The 15,990-nt window shown below is 48.3% G+C and overlaps 1 protein-coding gene across 2 annotated transcripts; it reads right to left on the reverse strand.

Annotated features, from left to right (window-relative positions):
• Window positions 1-218: 218 nt before the first annotated feature.
• znf526 (zinc finger protein 526) lies at window positions 219-15,132 on the reverse strand. 2 transcript variants are annotated; one of them, XM_072680523.1, is made up of 8 exons: window positions 14,965-15,132; window positions 5,921-6,389; window positions 5,530-5,687; window positions 5,055-5,156; window positions 4,161-4,966; window positions 3,453-3,579; window positions 1,786-3,366; window positions 219-1,674 (listed from the first exon to the last, which is right to left on the reverse strand). In XM_072680523.1, the coding sequence occupies exons 2-8, from the start codon at window positions 6,195-6,197 to the stop codon at window positions 1,513-1,515; spliced, it is 3,213 nt and encodes a 1,070-aa protein (XP_072536624.1). In that variant the 5' UTR covers window positions 6,198-6,389; window positions 14,965-15,132; the 3' UTR covers window positions 219-1,512. The 2 variants fall into 2 exon arrangements, with proteins under 2 accessions (XP_072536624.1, XP_072536625.1); XM_072680524.1 differs by lacking the exon at window positions 14,965-15,132 and having other exon boundaries at window positions 5,921-7,343.
• Window positions 15,133-15,990: the final 858 nt, after the last annotated feature.

Consider the following 15,990-nt stretch of genomic DNA (forward strand, 5'->3'; position numbering starts at 1 on the left):
ATGGTGCCAGTGGGGTTCATGTCCTATGCTAGGGGCAGCACTTCTTCTTAGTTACAGAGCCTAGACAAGCTCTGTGTGTGTGTGTAGCGACTGCAACGACCAGAAAGAGTGTCCGCAAACATTCGTCCATGTTGATATAGCATAGAAAAATGAAGCTTCCCGCAGGCCTGAGGAGCCGCGAGAGCTCCAGTCTATAAAACTGGAAAAATCACCATGAAGAACACAAACTGTTAGCTTTTATTTACAACATATCTCCGACATTCGACACAGCTGATCATCATATAGTAAAGTAAAAAACAAACAAACAAAAAAAACATTTATAATAAGATCCTCAAACGGACAGTCACAGGCCAGGAGAACGGAGTTCGTGAGATGGGGCCCACCTGGGCTTTCCCTCGGCCATATCCGGCATCAACGAACATCACCGTGCCCGAGTCGAGTGCTCCGCTCAGACGTTCTCCCTTCCTGCCAAGTTCGTCCCGTTTGGTGCGGTAAAAGTCCGTTCCTGCAACGTAAACGTTCCACCATGCTTTCCCAGGACAGAACGGTCCTGCGGTCATCATGCGGCCATGCTATGCTTTTCCCTGCTCCAACGAGGTTGGCTCAGTGTTTCGTTCCAGCGTGAATATCGTCTACTGCATCTGTAGCACACAGCTGATTCCCAAAACCAGTCACTTGACCGTTTCCTCGCGCTTCCAGGTCAGTTTCGTAGCCTAATAAAAAAAAAATAAAAAAAAGTATCCAGACGCCTGCTTCTCCAGCTTTTCCCTAGACTAACCTCAAACTCCAGGTTCACTATTCAGTCATTACCCCACTGCAGAGAGCCTAGTGATTAATGATTGGGTCGCTGTTCAGGTTAAAACACACTGTGGAGTCCCACAGGGTTCCGTTTTAGGGCTTATGAAGTTGTCGTTAATTTAGAAAGTAATGTAGTTACGAGAGTGAAGCACTGAAGCTTGGGCCTACCTTCTTGGTGTAAAGGGGTTAAACTACACATTAGCACATGTTGGTTGTTGCTGTGGGGATTTGGTTGCATTCAGGCACAACATAAAGCAACAGTGAGGTCAGTTACTGATGTTCGATGGTTAGTTCTGCCATAAAGGATGACTGGCCACCTCCATCACTCAGCACTGGGCAGGGTGGGTGACCTTAAGCCTATTCTACTGGCAATGCTTTTTCACTTGCACCCCATTACTCTTTATTTAGGTTAATTAAATAAAATAGTAATAATAATAATAATAATAATATTCAAAGTTCAGATCAAAGTTATCGGCAATGGTCACTGGCTGTATGCTACAGATGCGGTACACAAGGATTAGGTTAAACAGTGCTGGAGCGGTCCTTTCAGGGGGGGTCGGGGTCACAGTCACAGCCAACAACCCATCAGAAATTCCACTCTTTCCATAATTCTCAAAGCTCCAATTTTCTGAAGCCAGCTGTGGTCCATCAACTAGTCGTCCAGTCCAGCACAGTCCAGCCTCAGTATGCAACCATCTGCCCCATCTCTTTATGTCACATCAGCTGCAGGTTGTCCAGTGTGATGGCTTCCATGTTGACCCCGCCCTCCAGCGCTGTGTGGTACAGCTCTATCGCCTCGGCTAGGTCGCCGCTCGTCTCTATGATGGCTATCGTCTCCCCGAACTCGTTACACATGATGGTGGGGGTGCCCTGACTCTGGCAGATCAAGAAGGCAAGAACACAGGGTTTGAATTTTCAACCTTTATCATCACTCATATCATTTTCGGTTTAATTATAAACGTGGGCCACGAATTTCTGATGACCTACCTGTGCCAGACCGGACGTCTGGATCTGTATGAGTTGTGGCTGTCCGATCTGGACCCCCTGCTGGCAGAGAGCCGGTACGGCAGTGGCGAGGTTCATCTCCGAGGCGTTCACCACAGCAACCGTCGCCACGTTCGCCTCGACTGTGGGCTCCGCGGTAGCAACATCCTCGCCCCGGTCCGCCGCCTGTTGCGTCTGGGCACGCGCGTGGGTCTTGCGGTGGTTCCTCAGGTTCGAGACGGTCTTGAAGGCCTTCCCGCATTCGGCGCAGGAGTGCGGCCTCTCGCCGGTGTGGGTGCGCCTGTGCTCAGCCAGGTGCATGCTCTGCACGAAGCCCCTGCCGCAAAACTCGCAGCGGTAGGGTCTCTCGCCCGAGTGCGTGCGCAAGTGCTCGCGCAGGTGCGTGTTCTGCCGGAAGCGCTTTCCGCAAACGGCGCAGGGGTACGGCCGCTCTCCTGTGTGGACCCGCTGGTGCAGCGTGACGCTCGAGGCCGAAACGAACAGCTTCCCGCAGACGGGACAAGGGTGCGATCTTCCCGATGTGGAGCCGGAGCCTCGTGGGCGGCCGGGTCCCAGCCCGTGACTCAGCTGGTGCAGCCGGAGGTTCGCAGGAGAGTTCAGGCGTTTCCCACATATGGTGCAGTCAAAGTTCTGTTTGGGGACCAGCGGAGGAGCAGGACCGCCACCGCCGCCGCCGCCGTTGGACGCCTGCTCACCCTCCGGGCCACCTGGGAAAGGCTGCTCCAGGTCAGGATGCTCTTCCAGGCAGTGGATGTCCCGCTGCCGCTTGCGCAAGAATCCCGCCTTGCAATGGGAGCAGGGGTAGGGTGCCGGCGCTCCCGGGTGACGCAGGAAGCGGTGGGCCGCAAGCTTCTCCGGCCGAACGAAGGTGGCAGGGCAGTCCGGGCAGGGAGAGGGTGCAAGGTCGCTGTGGAGTAGCCGGTGCTGCCGCAGGTTGGATGACTGGCTGAAGGCGCGGTGGCACACATCGCAGCGGTACGGGCGCACCCCGGTGTGCGTCAGGCCGTGCCTGCTGAGGTTGGCCAGCGAGGAGAAGGTCTTGCCGCACACGCTGCACTGGAAGGGCCGCTCGCCCGTGTGCGTGCGCAGGTGGTTGCGCAGGTGGATCTGCTTCTTGAACGGCTTCCCGCAGACGTTGCACTTGAAGCGCCGCTCGCTGGAGTGGGCCGTCTGCCGGTGGCTCAACAAGCGGATCTGCGAGGAGAAGGCTTTGTTGCAGGTGGAGCAGGGGAAGCGTAGAGCCTCTCCGGTAACGGGAGCCGGTGCTTTGTCGGCTCGTTTCTCGCATCCTTCCGTGACGGTCAACTTCTGGCCACCTGGGTCGTCTGAAGGCACCTGGGATGTCACCACTTCTTGCGTCGCTGGATACTCCGAATCCACCCCGTTCTCCGCTACCGCTGCCACCTGACAAGCAGAGGCTGCAGCCTCCAGCGCGGTCTGGTTCGAGTCCGGTTCGGCAGTCACAGGAGCCATAAGGGCTGACCGTTTCTCTTTCCTCCACGCAGCCTCTCGTTCTCTTGCCCTCTCCATGATGGACAGAGGCAAGCGCTGGTTCAAAGGCACCTGCAAACGAGGAGGCAAAAAACTTGAGAACCCCTGAAGAAGTACCCCCTTTAAGTGTGTACGGAGACGGTACGCCTTTGACCTACCGTGGTCGCGGAGCTGACGGGCTCGCGGTTTGTATGCGTGCGACGGTGGTACAGGAACTTGGTCATGTTGGTGAAGGTTTTGGCACAGAAAGGGCACCTGTGGAGAGGCTCAGATGTGTGGGACTTTCTGGGAAGGGAAAAGTAAAGGAAAAAGAACCGGTCAATATTCAATCAGTGTTCAAAAGTTTGGACATGAACTGTGCCACTTTTTTTTGGGGGGGGGGGTGTCTATATGGGGGTCTTCTAAGGTGCCATTCTGGCCGATTCTGGAATCTGTTCAAATATTGAAAGAATAAGTGATGTGTATTTTTGCAGAATAGTTTTTAACATGAATCCATATGGTCTGACCATGACTAGACCTTCTGAAGATACCGATATCCAAGAGGTTAAAGGGTCAGAAGCTTTAGGGTGGCTTAGACATAGCCTGTTGCAACTGCCTAGATCACAAAATTCCTAAAGGTTGATCATCTACTTAAAGAGTACACATGGTCGCCCCCCCTCCCCGAGGGGTACCAACACAATGCTTGGGGAAGAACTTGGGGTTGAGCTGCCTAACGGCATAGGCGTCTGTTAGCTGGGTGGTGGAGGTGGCTGGCTTTGCATGTATCGGACGGGACATGGGTTCGTCCTTAAACTCCTAGTATCAAGACCGGAATAGGGGACCAGCAAATTCCCACGTTTACATTTTTGGATATAAATTTGTACTACCTGTGTATGATGAGGGTCATTTCTGTAGTAAAGCTGTGTCCACAGTCCACGCACAGGAAACGGGCCTCCCCAGAGTGTGTCCGCATGTGTGTTTGCAGCGATCCCACCTTCTTGAACACCTTGTCGCACTCCGGGCACTCGTGCGTCCCCTGCTCGTGCACCCTCAGGTGCGCCGCCAGCCGGTTGGCGGTGGTGAAAGTCCTGTTGCACTCCTCGCACTGGAGGCTGGTGGCAGAGACGGAGGAGTTGTTCAAGCCCAGGCCGGCGGAGCGGCCGGCGTACGAGCGTCTTCCGCTCAGGCTTTTCCCCGGACCCATCCGACTCCCCTCCTCCCCGTCCTCGCCCCTCCTTCCGTCGCCATCTCTCGCTCCGGAGCAGTCCTCATACCCGAGCATGACGCCGGTGCCCCCGCTCTCTTTGTCCTGCGCCAGGAAGTGCTCCCCCTGGTGGTGGAGGAAGTCTTCCGGGGTGCTGAACAGCAGGTTGCACTCGGAGCACTCGTACGGATGGATGATCAGCACCTCTTCCTCGCCGTGCTTCCCGAAATCGGGGCGCTCAGGGAGGAGATTGAGCGCAGTCATGCCGTTTTCCAACCTGATCGGCTCCGAGGGCAGGAGAGGGGGGAGGAGCTTGGCCTTGCGGAGGGTTGTGGAGGCGGAGCCGTCAGCGATGGCTTGCGCAGAGCAGAACTGCAGGCGGAGCATGGCCGAGGCCGAGCCGGGCAAGGAGGCCGATCCTGGCAGAAGGGTGGCTCTGGACAGGGGTGCCGATTTGGGCTGGGCCTGAGCCTGCTGCTCTCGAAGAGCCTGGAGATGAATTTAGATCAAATTAACGAGTGCAAGTGATGGAAACTTGGATGGGTCGGGTCGCATGGTCAATACCGTTGGCACGTACCTGGGCCAAGGTCAGGATCTGTCCTGCCCTCTCTTCGTCCAGCACCAGGTTTTGCACACTGACCACAGGGGTAATTGTACCGTCCGGCTGCAGAACATAATCCTGAGACACAACAGAACCCTACGTTGTAATCAAAGCTGTCTGATTATGCTAGCATGACACTCTATCGTCACTGTCGCACCAAAACCTTGTATCTCCCCTTGTAACTCTGTTGGCTGGTGTGGTGCTGGTCCCTCCGAGCCTGCTGGTGGCTGGCTATGGCAGCATTGCTAGCGCTAGGGGGAGTTATGAGCAGGAGGGTTAATGGACAGTACCAAATTGGGAGAAAAGGGACAAATTGGACAAAGTTAAGAAGCTTTTTGTGTCTAATACAAGGTTCTTGCGTGACAGCGGCGATATGCTACACTGAAATACGAAGAGTGTGTGTTTCCAGTGGGTGTTTATAAGGCGAATCAGCTGTGTGGCGTATACTCACGGCATCGGACATGTTGCTGTGCGTGCTGATCTTGCCGTGGGTCTGCCTGTGTGCCATCCATTGCTCCGGCGTGTCGAAAAGGGCCAGGCACTCCAGGCACTGGTAGTGGATTGGCACTGCTGCCACTGCAGCATCCGTTTCGGCCACCTCGCACAGCTCTGCCGATTAATAACAGACCAGTCACATGACCTATAGGCCTATAGGATAGCGTCCACAACTCTCAAATAACAAGTATCAAATTAGACCCCATCCACCAACAAACGTACATGGTGGAGGGATCCACGCAGGGTGTTGTGAGGCAAACAGTCTCCCGCCATCATCAACACCACCCCACATAAAACCCGAGAAGCCACACGTAATATAAAATTACTATCAACCCCCTCATACACACCGTGCTCTCCATCCAGCCCTGCCTCCCGCATGTGCATCTCCTGGTGCAGCAGCAGTTCCTCCGAGTTCCTGAGGATGGCGCCACACTCCAAACACTGATACTGGCTCTCGCCGGTGTCCTCGTAGCCGGATACGGCCTCGGCGGCGTCCTCGCCCTCCGCGCCGGTGTGTATCTGCTGGTGTATCAGCACCTCCTCCAGAGTGTTGAAGAGCTGCTGGCACTCGCTGCACATGTACTGGTGCTCCACATACTCCTCCTCCTCCTGCTGGTCACTCATGGTCACTGCAGCCTGGGACGGGACGGGAGAAGACGTCTGGGTTACGGCTTTGTGCTGCTGTCCCTTCTGTTCTCTCGGCTGCTGTTTCCAGTGTCCCAGTGACTCGAACCACGGTCTTTCTTGCTAGTTTATGAGCGTTAGCTTGGGGTTTTCACTAAGGGCGATCGGATTGGTTCCTGGGCTTCATAACGCCTGGGAAAAAAAGAGAGAGAGAGAGAGACACACTATTACATACTGCACTGCAGTGACCGTCCATCCCGTTAATCACGATATGGCGAAAACACTACATCGCTGATCCTCAGAGCCATCATCATCATCATCATCATCATCATCATCATCAGCATCAGCATCATCTCAGGATTCTGACGCTGGTGCATCTCCACTCTCTACTCCCATTAAATTAGGAGGTTTCCACAGACGGTCATCATACCGTGAAGATCCCACACCCCTGCAACCCTCGTGAGGTCTTAAACGAGCAGTAAGGAAGCCAGCTCTTTCCAGTATAGGGTGGCTCTGGATGACCAGCTTCTCCAGCAGCTTTTGGTGACCAGCTTAGACCATCTGAAAGCAGCTACCACTGCTGAAGTTCTCAGGTTGGGGTCGTGTTGGGTGCAGGATCGGTCATCGGTCATCAGGGCTGCATGATAATATACTGGTTCAGCAGTCCAATCGCATGCTTGTCCACCAGCATTATGAACATGCTGATCCATCCAGCTCCAATGAAACCATTTGCTATGCTGGTCAAGGGCTAAGACGTTAGGGCGGTCCAGGGTCACGTAAGGCAAATTTATCTGCTTGATAGATAGATAGATAAATAAATAAATAAATAAATAAGTAAATATCTCCATGATTTCCATGATTGATCTCCTGGAGATCATTTCTTTCACTCCAGTATGGCCAAGGTGCTCCACCAGCATGACCAGCATGTGCATAATGGTCAACAAGCTTGCTCAAGCGGGTCATACTGGGTCATACCAGCATGGTCAGGCTGGTCCAACAGTATGTCCAGCTTGATTATCGTGGATGACGTTGGCCATCAAGCTGAACCACCAGACTCACCAGACCAAAACATAGCATGCTAAACTGGTCCAGAGCTAAACTGGTCCAGACCAAAAAATAGCATACTATACTGGTCCAGAGCTAAACTGGTCCAGACCAAAACATAGCATACTATACTGGTCCAGAGCTAAACTGGTCCAGACCAAAAAATAGCATACTATACTGGTCCAGAGCTAAACTGGTCCAGACCAAAACATAGCATACTATACTGGTCCAGAGCTAAACTGGTCCAGAGCTAAACTGGTCCAGAGCTAAACATAGCATACTATACTGGTCCAGAGCTAAACATAGCATGATAAACTGGTCCAGAGCTAAACTGGTCCAGAGCTAAACATAGCATACTATACTGGTCCAGAGCTAAACTGGTCCAGAGCTAAACTGGTCCAGAGCTAAACATAGCATGATAAACTGGTCCAGAGCTAAACATAGCATACTATACTGGTCCAGACCAAAACATAGCATACTATACTGGTCCAGAGCTAAACTGGTCCAGAGCTAAACTGGTCCAGACCAAAACATAGCATACTATACTGGTCCAGAGCTAAACTGGTCCAGAGCTAAACATAGCATGATAAACTGGTCCAGAGCTAAACTGGTCCAGACCAAAACATAGCATACTAAACTGGTCCAGAGCTAAACTGGTCCAGAGCTAAACATAGCATGATAAACTGGTCCAGAGCTAAACTGGTCCAGACCAAAACATAGCATACTATACTGGTCCAGAGCTAAACTGGTCCAGAGCTAAACATAGCATACTATACTGGTCCAGAGCTAAACTGGTCCAGACCAAAAAATAGCATACTATACTGGTCCAGAGCTAAACTGGTCCAGACCAAAACATAGCATACTATACTGGTCCAGAGCTAAACTGGTCCAGACCAAAACATAGCATACTATACTGGTCCAGAGCTAAACTGGTCCAGAGCTAAACTGGTCCAGAGCTAAACATAGCATACTATACTGGTCCAGAGCTAAACATAGCATGATAAACTGGTCCAGAGCTAAACTGGTCCAGAGCTAAACATAGCATACTATACTGGTCCAGAGCTAAACTGGTCCAGAGCTAAACTGGTCCAGAGCTAAACATAGCATACTATACTGGTCCAGAGCTAAACTGGTCCAGAGCTAAACTGGTCCAGAGCTAAACATAGCATGATAAACTGGTCCAGAGCTAAACATAGCATACTATACTGGTCCAGACCAAAACATAGCATACTATACTGGTCCAGAGCTAAACTGGTCCAGAGCTAAACTGGTCCAGACCAAAACATAGCATACTATACTGGTCCAGAGCTAAACTGGTCCAGAGCTAAACATAGCATGATAAACTGGTCCAGAGCTAAACATAGCATACTAAACTGGTCCAGAGCTAAACTGGTCCAGAGCTAAACATAGCATGATAAACTGGTCCAGAGCTAAACTGGTCCAGACCAAAACATAGCATACTATACTGGTCCAGAGCTAAACATAGCATACTAAACTGGTCCAGAGCTAAACTGGTCCAGAGCTAAACATAGCATGATAAACTGGTCCAGAGCTAAACTGGTCCAGACCAAAACATAGCATACTATACTGGTCCAGAGCTAAACTGGTCCAGACCTAAACATAGCATACTATACTGGTCCAGAGCTAAACTGGTCCAGAGCTAAACATAGCATACTATACTGGTCCAGAGCTAAACTGGTCCAGAGCTAAACTGGTCCAGACCAAAACATAGCATACTATACTGGTCCAGAGCTAAACTGGTCCAGAGCTAAACATAGCATGATAAACTGGTCCAGAGCTAAACATAGCATACTAAACTGGTCCAGAGCTAAACTGGTCCAGAGCTAAACATAGCATGATAAACTGGTCCAGAGCTAAACTGGTCCAGACCAAAACATAGCATACTATACTGGTCCAGAGCTAAACATAGCATACTAAACTGGTCCAGAGCTAAACTGGTCCAGAGCTAAACATAGCATGATAAACTGGTCCAGAGCTAAACTGGTCCAGACCAAAACATAGCATACTATACTGGTCCAGAGCTAAACTGGTCCAGACCTAAACATAGCATACTATACTGGTCCAGAGCTAAACTGGTCCAGAGCTAAACATAGCATACTATACTGGTCCAGAGCTAAACTGGTCCAGAGCTAAACATAGCATACTATACTGGTCCAGAGCTAAACTGGTCCAGAGCTAAACATAGCATACTATACTGGTCCAGAGCTAAACTGGTCCAGACCAAAACATAGCATACTATACTGGTCCAGAGCTAAACTGGTCCAGAGCTAAACATAGCATACTATACTGGTCCAGAGCTAAACTGGTCCAGAGCTAAACATAGCATACTATACTGGTCCAGAGCTAAACTGGTCCAGACCAAAACATAGCATACTAAACTGGTCCAGAGCTAAACTGGTCCAGACCAAAACATAGCATACTAAACTGGTCCAGAGCTAAACTGGTCCAGAGCTAAACATAGCATGATAAACTGGTCCAGAGCTAAACTGGTCCAGACCAAAACATAGCATACTATACTGGTCCAGACCAAAACATAGCATACTATACTGGTCCAGAGCTAAACATAGCATACTAAACTGGTCCAGAGCTAAACTGGTCCAGAGCTAAACATAGCATGATAAACTGGTCCAGAGCTAAACTGGTCCAGACCAAAACATAGCATACTAAACTGGTCCAGACCAAAACATAGCATACTATACTGGTCCAGAGCTAAACTGGTCCAGAGCTAAACATAGCATACTATACTGGTCCAGAGCTAAACATAGCATACTATACTGGTCCAGAGCTAAACTGGTCCAGACCAAAACATAGCATACTATACTGGTCCAGAGCTAAACTGGTCCAGACCAAAACATAGCATACTATACTGGTCCAGAGCTAAACTGGTCCAGACCAAAACATAGCATACTATACTGGTCCAGAGCTAAACTGGTCCAGACCAAAAAATAGCATACTATACTGATCCAGAGCTAAACTGGTCCAGACCAAAACATAGCATACTATACTGGTCCAGAGCTAAACTGGTCCAGACCAAAACATAGCATACTATACTGGTCCAGAGCTAAACTGGTCCAGACCAAAACATAGCATACTATACTGATCCAGAGCTAAACTGGTCCAGACCAAAACATAGCATACTATACTGGTCCAGAGCTAAACTGGTCCAGACCAAAACATAGCATACTATACTGGTCCAGAGCTAAACTGGTCCAGAGCTAAACATAGCATACTATACTGGTCCAGAGCTAAACTGGTCCAGAGCTAAACATAGCATACTAAACTGGTCCAGAGCTAAACTGGTCCAGACCAAAACATAGCATACTATACTGGTCCAGAGCTAAACTGGTCCAGACCAAAACATAGCATACTATACTGGTCCAGAGCTAAACATAGCATACTATACTGGTCCAGAGCTAAACTGGTCCAGACCAAAACATAGCATACTATACTGGTCCAGAGCTAAACTGGTCCAGACCAAAACATAGCATACTATACTGGTCCAGAGCTAAACTGGCCCAGACCAAAACATAGCATACTATACTGGTCCAGAGCTAAACTGGTCCAGACCAAAACATAGCATACTATACTGGTCCAGAGCTAAACTGGTCCAGACCAAAACATAGCATACTATACTGGTCCAGAGCTAAACTGGTCCAGACCAAAACATAGCATACTATACTGGTCCAGAGCTAAACTGGTCCAGAGCTAAACATAGCATACTATACTGGTCCAGAGCTAAACTGGTCCAGACCAAAACATAGCATACTATACTGGTCCAGAGCTAAACATAGCATACTAAACTGGTCCAGAGCTAAACTGGTCCAGAGCTAAACATAGCATGATAAACTGGTCCAGAGCTAAACTGGTCCAGACCAAAACATAGCATACTATACTGGTCCAGAGCTAAACTGGTCCAGACCTAAACATAGCATACTATACTGGTCCAGAGCTAAACTGGTCCAGAGCTAAACATAGCATACTATACTGGTCCAGAGCTAAACTGGTCCAGAGCTAAACATAGCATACTATACTGGTCCAGAGCTAAACTGGTCCAGAGCTAAACATAGCATACTATACTGGTCCAGAGCTAAACTGGTCCAGACCAAAACATAGCATACTATACTGGTCCAGAGCTAAACTGGTCCAGAGCTAAACATAGCATACTATACTGGTCCAGAGCTAAACTGGTCCAGACCAAAACATAGCCTACTATACTGGTCCAGAGCTAAACTGGTCCAGAGCTAAACATAGCATGATAAACTGGTCCAGAGCTAAACTGGTCCAGACCAAAACATAGCATACTAAACTGGTCCAGAGCTAAACTGGTCCAGACCAAAACATAGCATACTATACTGGTCCAGAGCTAAACTGGTCCAGAGCTAAACTGGTCCAGAGCTAAACATAGCATACTATACTGGTCCAGAGCTAAACTGGTCCAGAGCTAAACTGGTCCAGACCAAAACATAGCATACTATACTGGTCCAGAGCTAAACATAGCATACTAAACTGGTCCAGAGCTAAACATAGCATACTAAACTGGTCCAGAGCTAAACTGGTCCAGACCAAAACATAGCATACTATACTGGTCCAGAGCTAAACATAGCATACTAAACTGGTCCAGAGCTAAACTGGTCCAGAGCTAAACATAGCATGATAAACTGGTCCAGAGCTAAACTGGTCCAGACCAAAACATAGCATACTAAACTGGTCCAGAGCTAAACTGGTCCAGACCAAAACATAGCATACTATACTGGTCCAGAGCTAAACTGGTCCAGAGCTAAACATAGCATACTATACTGGTCCAGAGCTAAACATAGCATACTATACTGGTCCAGAGCTAAACTGGTCCAGACCAAAACATAGCATACTATACTGGTCCAGAGCTAAACTGGTCCAGAGCTAAACTGGTCCAGAGCTAAACTGGTCCAGAGCTAAACATAGCATACTATACTGGTCCAGAGCTAAACTGGTCCAGAGCTAAACTGGTCCAGACCAAAACATAGCATACTATACTGGTCCAGAGCTAAACATAGCATACTAAACTGGTCCAGAGCTAAACATAGCATACTAAACTGGTCCAGAGCTAAACTGGTCCAGACCAAAACATAGCATACTATACTGGTCCAGAGCTAAACATAGCATACTAAACTGGTCCAGAGCTAAACTGGTCCAGAGCTAAACATAGCATGATAAACTGGTCCAGAGCTAAACTGGTCCAGACCAAAACATAGCATACTAAACTGGTCCAGAGCTAAACTGGTCCAGACCAAAACATAGCATACTATACTGGTCCAGAGCTAAACTGGTCCAGAGCTAAACATAGCATACTATACTGGTCCAGAGCTAAACATAGCATACTATACTGGTCCAGAGCTAAACTGGTCCAGACCAAAACATAGCATACTATACTGGTCCAGAGCTAAACTGGTCCAGACCAAAACATAGCATACTATACTGGTCCAGAGCTAAACTGGTCCAGACCAAAACATAGCATACTATACTGGTCCAGAGCTAAACTGGTCCAGACCAAAACATAGCATACTATACTGGTCCAGAGCTAAACTGGTCCAGAGCTAAACATAGCATACTATACTGGTCCAGAGCTAAACTGGTCCAGAGCTAAACTGGTCCAGAGCAAAACATAGCATACTATACTGGTCCAGAGCTAAACTGGTCCAGACCAAAACATAGCATACTATACTGGTCCAGAGCTAAACTGGTCCAGACCAAAACATAGCATACTATACTGGTCCAGAGCTAAACTGGTCCAGACCAAAACATAGCATACTATACTGGTCCAGAGCTAAACTGGTCCAGACCAAAAAATAGCATACTATACTGATCCAGAGCTAAACTGGTCCAGACCAAAACATAGCATACTATACTGGTCCAGAGCTAAACTGGTCCAGACCAAAACATAGCATACTATACTGGTCCAGAGCTAAACTGGTCCAGACCAAAAAATAGCATACTATACTGATCCAGAGCTAAACTGGTCCAGACCAAAACATAGCATACTATACTGGTCCAGAGCTAAACTGGTCCAGACCAAAACATAGCATACTATACTGGTCCAGAGCTAAACTGGTCCAGACCAAAACATAGCATACTATACTGGTCCAGAGCTAAACTGGTCCAGAGCTAAACATAGCATACTATACTGGTCCAGAGCTAAACTGGTCCAGAGCTAAACTGGTCCAGAGCAAAACATAGCATACTATACTGGTCCAGAGCTAAACTGGTCCAGACCAAAACATAGCATACTATACTGGTCCAGAGCTAAACTGGTCCAGACCAAAACATAGCATACTATACTGGTCCAGAGCTAAACTGGTCCAGACCAAAACATAGCATACTATACTGGTCCAGAGCTAAACTGGTCCAGACCAAAACATAGCATACTATACTGGTCCAGAGCTAAACTGGTCCAGACCAAAACATAGCATACTATACTGGTCCAGAGCTAAACTGGTCCAGACCAAAACATAGCATACTATACTGGTCCAGAGCTAAACTGGTCCAGACCAAAACATAGCATACTATACTGGTCCAGAGCTAAACTGGTCCAGACCAAAACATAGCATACTATACTGGTCCAGAGCTAAAGTGGTCCAGACCAAAACATAGCATACTATACTGGTCCAGAGCTAAAGTGGTCCAGACCAAAACATAGCATACTATACTGGTCCAGAGCTAAACTGGTCCAGACCAAAACATAGCATACTATACTGGTCCAGAGCTAAACTGGTCCAGAGCTAAACATAGCATACTATACTGGTCCAGAGCTAAAGTGGTCCAGACCAAAACATAGCATACTATACTGGTCCAGAGCTAAACTGGTCCAGACCAAAACATAGCATACTATACTGGTCCAGAGCTAAAGTGGTCCAGACCAAAACATAGCATACTATACTGGTCCAGAGCTAAACTGGTCCAGAGCTAAACATAGCATACTATACTGGTCCAGAGCTAAACTGGTCCAGAGCTAAACATAGCATACTATACTGGTCCAGAGCTAAACTGGTCCAGACCAAAACATAGCATACTATACTGGTCCAGAGCTAAACTGGTCCAGAGCTAAACATAGCATACTATACTGGTCCAGAGCTAAAGTGGTCCAGAGCTAAACATAGCATACTATACTGGTCCAGAGCTAAACTGGTCCAGAGCTAAACATAGCATACTATACTGGTCCAGAGCTAAACTGGTCCAGAGCTAAACTGGTCCAGAGCTAAACTGGTCAGATAGGTCAAGCCAGCCTTAAGTGTTGTTGTTGTTTTTTTAATAGTTATAATACTGAATATAGGATCTGATATATGATATTACAGTACACTCTGGCAACTATTATTATTTATTTTATGAAATGTAATATTTTTAAAAATGAGCTCCATAACAGCAAGGCTGCCCAGCGCGCTTACACAACCCCCACTTCTCCTCAGACATGTGGACACTTCACGGGCTGTGTTCAATTAATACATCCATGAATTATGAATTATGAACTAGCTGAGCGGTCTAGCCCGTGGCGGGCGGATGGCGGCGCTCTCTAAATTTGCCTGCCCGCTCTCCCTCCTGCCCGGCTCGGCAGCGCTGGGCTCCCCCGCAGCGTGGCGGTCGTCAGGCGGCGCTCTTCACTTTTCCCCGCAGGTCCGGCGCGCCCGAGTGAGGCCTGCTTCCCCTTCCCCTCCGCGCACCAAACGCTTACCTTCTCGCCTCCAGGCCGCCGCGCTGCGCTCTCGGCGCCTCCGCGGGGTCCTCGAAACCCTCCGCCGCCGAAGCGAAAACACGACGGGCACAAACCGAGAGCTCTTCCCCCCGAAACCGACTCGTTAAACTCGCGCCGGCGGTGCGGGATTGTATCGTTTCTCCATCCGCTGGGTCTTCAACGCTGTGCACGAGGCACCGCCCACTTGTACTGACGTAACCGCTGCTCCGGGCGCTGATTGGACGGCGGGATGTCAGTCAAAGGCTTGTTCGCGGCAAGCGGTGGCTGCGTTCCAAACCACTGTACTGTAGTGCACTAGACAGTGCATACTCTACTGAAGAACTGGCGGTGCCGTTGATAGTGTACTGTTTTTATACAATATTTAATAAGGTAAAACATAACCTGTGAACTTCTATACACAGAAATATAACAACAGAAACAAGTATTCTCTTTGGGGGTCTTTACTTAGCCCCTAGATTTAGCTAGTGGTTGTTTTTAATAAGACGTGGACCCAATAACATATGTAATATTTAAAGGTAATATATTGAGACCACAACCTAAAATATTGAGGCCATGAGATTATATATTTTGACCACAAAATAAAACATTGGGGCCACAAAATAATACATTTAGGCCATGAGATAATATATTGAAGCCAAAATACAATATATTGAGACCATTAGATAATATGTTGAGGCCACAAGAAAATATGTTGAGGCCACAACATAAAATATTTAGGCCATCTGATAATATATTGAGGCCATAAGATATGTTGATGTCACAAAATAATATATTGAAGTAAAAAAATGATATATTGAGGCCACAAAATAAATATTGAAGCCATGAAATAATGTACTGAAGCCATGAGATAGTACATTTTGGCCACAAAATAATATATTAAGGTCATGAGATAATATATCGAAGCCAAAATACAATATATTAAGACCATTAGATAATATGTTGAGGCCACAAGAAAATATGTTGAGGCCACAACATAAAATATTTAGGCCACCTGATAATATATTG

This window comes from Salminus brasiliensis, chromosome 5 (genome assembly GCF_030463535.1).
Source record: "Salminus brasiliensis chromosome 5, fSalBra1.hap2, whole genome shotgun sequence".
Lineage (NCBI taxonomy): Eukaryota > Metazoa > Chordata > Actinopteri > Characiformes > Bryconidae > Salminus > Salminus brasiliensis.

Excerpts from the sequence above, each read along its gene's own strand:
- znf526 (XM_072680523.1), bottom strand. The coding sequence starts at position 6,197 with ATGAGTGACCAGCAGGAGGAGGAGGAGTATGTGGAGCACCAGTACATG. Across the intron at positions 5,688-5,920 it reads AGGGCTGGATGGAGAGCACG|AGCTGTGCGAGGTGGCCGAA; the intron begins GTGTGTATGAGG and ends ATTAATCGGCAG. Across the intron at positions 4,967-5,054 it reads AGATCCTGACCTTGGCCCAG|GCTCTTCGAGAGCAGCAGGC; the intron begins GTACGTGCCAAC and ends ATTCATCTCCAG.